Here is a 7,436-nt window from a genome sequence, read left to right as displayed (position 1 = left end):
AGCCGACTAGATCACTCTTAACTCACCACCCACAGCAGAAATATCTGCTATGATTATCTTTAGAGCCATCACGATAATCTGGACTTCCTTAAGATTGTYRGAAGGGYAAAAATCGGCATGATTTTCTTTCTGTGTGAAGCAGGTCTTAGATAAGAGGTGACTATCTATGCAACAGAATGGTTTCATGACAAACAAGAGCACYGCAGATGCAATCTTTGCTTTGAGGAAGTTTTTTCTGCTTTCTGTGTTTCATAAATAAATCCTTATGAAGTGTGACCAACTGTAAAGAGGTTTGTCAGATGTTTGTGGACAGAATCCACCTCTGTCTACATGAACAAATAGGAGGAATACAACATTTCTAAGTTGCCTTGTGAACCTGTRATGTCTATGAAAATTATTATTTTGATACCACTGTGGCTCTAATACTAACAACTAAACCATAAATTCACACTATTTGATGACGTTATTAAAGAACTGGACTCACCGAAACGTTCTACAGTTCCTCACAGCTGGAATCAGTCTCCATCGTCCCTCCTTAGATGCTTTGTACACCAGGAGGTCCAACTCATCCAGAACCTCCTCTGACATCTGCAGCATGTAGGCCAGAGCTGAGCAGTGGATCTCTGAGAGGATTTTTTCTGATCTTTTCTTTGACCTTAAAAACTCTTGGATCTCCTGATGAACTGAGAGGTCGTTCATCTCGTTCAGACAGTGGAAGATGTTGACGCATCTGTCTGGAGAYGTACCAAAACTGTTCATCTTCTTYAGGTTCTTGATGACCCTCTTCATTATTTCTGGACTGTTGTCTGTCTGACCCAGCAGGCCTCCTAAGAGTTGCTGGTTGGATTCCACAGAGAGACCATGAAGGAAGCGAACAAACAGGTCTAGGTGGCCCTTTTCACTGCTCAGGGATTTCTCCAGAACTTTATACAAGAAAGCATTAAGAGAACCACGTTGACCTGGTTTGAATGTAAACTTTCCCAGGAACCTCTTCATCACCTCTGTCTTCCTGTTGGTGAAACAGTGGAACATGTAGACTGCAGCCAGAAACTCCTGAATGCTCAGATGAACGAAGCAGTAGACGGCTTTCTGGAAGATCACACACTCTCTTTTGAAGATCTCTGTACAAACWCCTGAGTACACCGATGCCTCTGTGACATCCAGACCACACCGCTCCAGGTCTTCTTGGTAGAACATGATGTTTCCTTTCTCCAGATGTTCAAAGGCCAGCCTCCCCAGCTTYAGAAGCACCTCCCTGTCAGCCTCCATCAGCTCCTGTGGACTGGTCTCAGCTCCTTCTTGGTACTTGATCTTCTTCCTGCTGGTCTGGACCAGCAGAAAGTGTGAGTACATGTCAGTCATGGTCTTGGGCAGCTCTCCTCTCTGCTCTGTGGTCAACATGTGCTCCAGAACTGTAGCAGTGATCCAGCAGTAGACTGGGATTCCACACATGATATGGAGGCTCCTGGAGGTCTTGATGTGAGAGAGGATTCTGTTGGACACATCTTCATCAGTGAATCTCTTTCTAAAGTACTCCTCCTTCTGAGCGTCAGTGAAGCCTCGTACGTCTGTTAACCTGTCAACACGTGGAGGAGGGATCTGATTGGCTGCTTCAGGTCTGGAAGTGATCCAGACCAGAGCCGAGGGAAGCAGGTTCCCCTTGATGAGGTTTGTCAGCAGCACGTTGAGTGAAGCCTCCTGTGTGATGTCAGAAACCTGTGGACTGTTGGTGAAATCCAGCTGAAGTCTGCTTTCATCCAGGCCGTCAAAGATGAAGAGAAGTTTACAGACAGCCAGCTTCTCTGCTGGGAGCTTCTGGAGAGTTGGATGGAAAACATGGAGCAGCCTGAGAAGACTGTACTGCTCATCTCTGATCAGGTTCAGCTCCCTGAACGAAAGCAGAACCACCACACTGACATCTTGGTTCTCCAAGCCCGAGGCCCAGTCCAGAGTGAACTTCTGCACTGAGAAGGTTTTACCAACACCTGCGACGCCGCTGGTCAGGACCACTCTGATGGATCCATGTTGGTCAGGTAAGGCTTTAAAGATGTCCTGACACCTGATTGGCGTATCGTGGAGGCTCTTGATCCTGGAAGCAGTCTCCAGCTGCCTGACCTCATGTTGGGTATTAACCTCTTCACTCTGTCCCTCTGTGATGTAGAGCTCAGTGTAGATCCTGTTCAGCAGGGTTCTACTTCCTGTTTCGTCAGTTCCCTCAGTCACACGTTCACATCTCCTCTTCAGACTGATCTTATGTTCATCTAAAACCTCCTGCAGACCAACATCTGAGGAAAAACAGAACAGACTTTAAGAAAACAGTCATTATTTTTGTTGGTTGAACAGCAATGTTTTTTTTCTTGCCTGAAACTCACTGCTTTCTCTGGACTCTGTCCAATCATTTTACCTCAGCTTCCCCAATCAGCAGAGACTCGTTCATTTAAGTCCAGATTCATTTCCAACAGCTGTGGCTGTGATTTAAATTGAGCAGTTCTATAGCTGGATGTCTTTGCAAGCCTCAGACCTGGCTTAATGTTAGTTATTTGTAAGATTTGTTGCCAGGTCCAGTTAATAGTCAAAAGTCTTCAGCTGCTCAGTCCCCTGTCTTTCGAACTTCCTCAGAACTTTAGAAATTCAGTTTCCATTACTACCTTCAAATCCCAGCTTAAACTAGCATGTTTAGGAAAGCAAATACATTACAACCATAAATCTCTGCAACAACCATTATTATGCTGTATCAATAATCTCACATTATCTCAAAGGACTGGTTATTGTTTATGATTGTAGCTTTTTTCTTGGCAGTATTTATTCTGCTAATTATTTTTATTGTTTTTACTGTGTCTATTGTGAATGCTCAACATCCGTTCATCGGCCGGTCCATCTGTTCACATTATGAGATGATTTAAATAATGAAGACCTGTTATGATTCCAACAAAACTGCTAACAGTTGGTCACTACTGAATGTCCAAGCCCTGGTGACATTTGCAAGGTCATGTGATCCAAGATGGCTGCCACGGTAGCTGAACATTATTTCATATAAAAATAGCAGTTGTTCAGTAATGAATGCAGCTGTTGAGCTGATTTTGTTTGCAAGTACATCTAAGTATGTGTCAACGCATACTTTGAGCGTTTTTAGATCATGAGCGATCTTGCAATATCATGAGGAGATCGCTGTAATGGAAATAGTACTTTTTGGTTTATGCCAATAATTCATGACATAYTTTAATGACCCAGTTTTTCATGACACCCTTTTTATCAATAGATAGAATGATTATAGCCWGAAGAAGATTTGCYAACAACAATCCTTCTTAGATATCACTTGTGTTTATCTTTGTATTTTTTCTTGACCCAGCATTTCCTTAGGATGAAATCTTGCTTAATTAAGATGACATAATGGTGTTTGTTAAACAGTATATATGAGGCCTCAACTGCCTCGAAGGAGCAGGAGCAGCAGTGGGAGCGGAAGCAGGAGCAGAGAGCAGGGGGACAGTCTGATGGCTCTATGTTGTTCTCTGTGTTCCTGTTGTTGCAATAAAACTCAGCTGATCATTCAGTGAAGTACCTTCATTCTTGGMCCATGTTTCTCTGTCTTTGTTAAATAAATATTTCCACAACAATCACAATTTACTACTTTTTGCCATTTTTACTCTGCACATGACGGGGAACATCATCGACAGTTGGCATTGAGTTTTATCTTGTATTTTCGACCTCTGTAAGGTGACTTTGGGAGTTTTGAAAAGTGCCTATAAATAAAATGCATTATTATTGTCCCCCTGTCGCCGAGGCGGGGGACATAGAAGTGCTCTCTCTCTGTCTGTCTGTTCACCTTATGAGTTGATTTAAATAATGAAGGTCTGCGACGGGGGACATCAGCTACGATTGGCTTTGAGTTCTGCTTGTTGTTGTTGTGACAGTACTGAAATATGGGCCAACCTCACTATACCAATATCTGGTAGTCAAACAAATTCAAGATTCAATAAGTTTTTCACAAACACAGCAAACATATAGGTTACACTGAGCAATTATATTGATTTTTTTAACTATTATCTATTAAACAACAAAAAACTAAAGAAATAAACCTAACTCAATGCATAGAAAAGAGATAAAACAAACGCTAAAGATTAGTCGCATGAATTTGGCAAAACAATTTGTTTTTTGTTATGCCAGATGCCCTTCCTGTCACAGACCTGGTTGAGACAAGTAGGGACAGGTGGGGCCAGGGCAGGAGCAGGATCCTCAGAGGGAAAACCTCTGGGACAACAGAGAAACAGAACACTGCAGCACTAACTAAACATCTTTATTGACCGTTACATTTGAATGATTTTTTACTGATCTTTAATATGACACACCAGTCAGTCTGTATTAAAACACCAGGTTGACAGAAGTATATTACCTTGGACAGAGCTGCTGGATTTGTCTTCACACTGGGGACAGGAGGGGGGTCCTGATGGAGCAGACTGGTCCCAGTGTGAGGTGATGCACTGTCTGCAGAACCAGTGTCCACAGCTGGCAGGGACTGGATCCTTCAGGACGTCCTGACACAAAGGACTGTGGAGACAGTTCCTCATCATCACTGATAAAGAACTGGAACATCAGGAACTGTTGATCAGATTTATTCTAACATCTCTAGCTGCTGCTTCACTCTGACTACATTCTTAGCCGTCAAACCAAAACAAATCCTAAAAGATTTTAAATGTGTAAAGCTATGAGAGGGTACTGGCTGGGTATCAGGCTCAATGCTCTATTGTAAATTTTAGAAAACTAAACCCCAGTTTACATTTTATTATGCCTCCGCCCACTGAGGCCTGGATTGTGTGCACAATATTTCCTGAATGAAATGATATATTTACTTCTAAATAGGCATAGTAATGCCATTGGGGTAGTACTCAGTCTGATTAGATTTGAGCATCAAAAGGTCAAAGTTATTTATGATGATTGGTAATATTAAACTAACATTTTCTTCTAATTCCTCAACAGTACAAATGAAATGCCTGGTTAAAAAAAGGGAACAACATATTTTGTATGATTCAACCCAAATTTGATGAATGTAAATGTTTCAGGCCACATTAATCCCACTTGAACCTCTAAACACAGCCTTGCAAGACAACTTGTTAAACCTGTTAATGTTTCTGAGCATGGTCACTTCACTATAAAAAAAACTGTTCATTACAATCCTAATTGAGCCAAAATGTATTTTTATGCCTCCACTTGAGGAGGCATACTGTTCTTTGGTTGTCTGTCTGTGCGTTAGGTGTCCGTCACTCTGTCTTGTGAGCACTGCATCTCCTGAAYGGAGCTATTGATTTCAGTCCAAACTGACAGGATAATTGTTCATGGCCCACTGCAGGCAGACTGTCGGCCGCGGAGATGACAGCACCTGCAGTGCAAAGCAGGAACAAATGAGGACRGGAGAACTTATTTATAGTGGCAGAGTGGGTTGAAAGATGGTTATTATTGTTTTTAACGTACCACGGGCTCTGACATGTTAAAGGAGACCAATTATGGGTCCTAGAAATGTTTATGGTATGTCTGTGGGCTATCCAGACCATGTTCATTCAATTTAATGCACAAAATAATTCTCAGATAATAAAATTTCCCATTTTCTAGTTCTGCCTGCTCTGACTTCTGTTCAGAAGAGCTGTTTATGTTAATGAGCTCTGTTGGTAACGCCCTCCAAAAATCTGTTGACATTAACTCYGCCCTCCAAAGCCTCCTCTGCTCTGCGCTCACTCTGCATGCTGTTACCAGAGCAGGGAGCAGCAGCGGTCAAAATACCTCAGAAACTCGAACAAATAGGCTTTAACAAGGCTTTAATAAGCTAAACAATAGAGGTACATGAGAAAACGCGTTCATAACGAAATGAATGAAAATAAATTTGAAACTGAATTTTTGAAAAAATCTGTACAACTTGAAAAAAATCAGTGAGTTTGCTCTTTACGTCCATATACCTGCAAGATGAGGGAAAATCTGTGTAAATTACAGACAATCTGTACAACTTGACATATAGGGATTTTTGTTGATTGAACCCTCTTATTTTGGATGGTACACATACTGTAAGTGGTTGGTCACTGAAATTAATGAGATGGTAAATATCAAAGAGGAAGTCATGTTTAGACACTGTTGATATAGTTCTTAGAATAATTATATCCAAAAATAAATGTTAACATGTAACTGCATGCCCAGTGCTTTAAGTGCAGATGAGTCTAAGGCAGGCGGAGGCACACCTTGTTTTCTAGTTCTACCTTGTTTTGAGTGAAATCATTGCACTTCTGCTGCAGCCCTTGTTTCCTCTGAAATCAAAGATTTTTGTATCCAGATCTAAGGGTAGTCGTTCATGTGCGCTTACTTTGTGTCTGAGGGTCCAGGTTCATTGCTGAAGTTCAGAGGTTCTTCTTTGGAGAAGTCACTCTTCATAGACAGACAGCTGGATCCTGGAGACTTTGCTGTCAGTCTGAGGTCCTGACCTCTGAGACACAAACATCTTGTTATTCACATCACATCAGTTTCAGTRTGAAATAAAACATGATGCTTTATTAGTGTAGATTATGTGAAAATGTTCTTAAAAATATGTTTAAATAAAAAGATTATAGCGCTAAATATATTTATGTTTTCAACAGGCCTCATTCTGATTCATTTATATACCAGAGCTTCTGAACTTTTTTCCTGGCAGCTCTATATAAAAATAATTCACTAAAAAAATACCATCATCATGCCGTGTCTGATGGTAAAACATGTCTTTTTAAAACGAAGCAGGACACAGTTCACCCGATTAAACAAAAATAAAATTAAATCAAACACTTTATGTTCAAGAGTTTGTGTTTTTAACTTATCTTTTCAGTTTCAATTTAAGTTTTAACTTTATATAAATCACATTTCACCCACCAGTGACTTTAAATCAAATCAAAACAGTTGGGTTTTTAAAGCAATTTAAAACAGCCATCRCTGAAACAAAGTACTGTGTAGGGACCAAACAAACAAACAAAAAGTCATCAATAAAAGCAAGTCAACAGAAGCTAGGTTAAAGGCTGGTGAATAAAAAAAGGTTTAAAGAATTGTTTTAAAAGCAGGCAATGAGGAGGCCTGCCTGATGTGTAGCAGTAGCTCATTCCAGAGTTTCAGAGCAGCAACAGAAAATGCTCGATCCCCTCTGAGAGTTTGTGTAATCCTCAGGAGCAACTGATCAGCTGAACGGAGATACTGTGCAGGGGCGTAGGGGTGGAGAAGCTCAGAGAGGTAGGGTGAAGCAAGGCYATTAACAAGTAAAAGAATCTTAAAAAGAACTCTAAAATGCATGGGCAGCCAGCGGAGGGAAGCCAGAATGGGTGTAATGTGCTCCCTTTCATGTAAAATGTGAGAAATGCTTTCAAAACAATGGGCCTCATGCAAGAACATGTTCGTATTCTTATCCTAAATTTATCTTACTTTTGTTCGTACGAACA

At 41.0% G+C, this 7,436-nt stretch overlaps 1 protein-coding gene across 1 annotated transcript in view; it reads right to left on the bottom strand.

The window, feature by feature from the left end:
• The window catches only part of LOC106518964 (protein NLRC3), a 15,450-nt gene that overhangs the window by 6,553 nt on the left and 1,461 nt on the right, over positions 1-7,436 (bottom strand). The window contains exons 3-5 of the mRNA XM_014010415.1: positions 6,344-6,463; positions 4,391-4,545; positions 485-2,285 (exon numbers count right to left, since the gene is read on the bottom strand). Of these exons, the coding sequence (XP_013865869.1) occupies positions 485-2,285; positions 4,391-4,545; positions 6,344-6,463 (2,076 nt within the window). The remainder of the gene's footprint in view (positions 1-484; positions 2,286-4,390; positions 4,546-6,343; positions 6,464-7,436) is intronic.

The sequence above is a fragment of the Austrofundulus limnaeus genome, unplaced genomic scaffold (genome assembly GCF_001266775.1).
Source record: "Austrofundulus limnaeus strain Quisiro unplaced genomic scaffold, Austrofundulus_limnaeus-1.0 Scaffold69, whole genome shotgun sequence".
Taxonomy (NCBI): domain Eukaryota; kingdom Metazoa; phylum Chordata; class Actinopteri; order Cyprinodontiformes; family Rivulidae; genus Austrofundulus; species Austrofundulus limnaeus.
The sequence above is the reverse complement of the archived record's forward strand: the minus strand, read 5'-3'. Positions and strand labels throughout refer to the sequence as shown.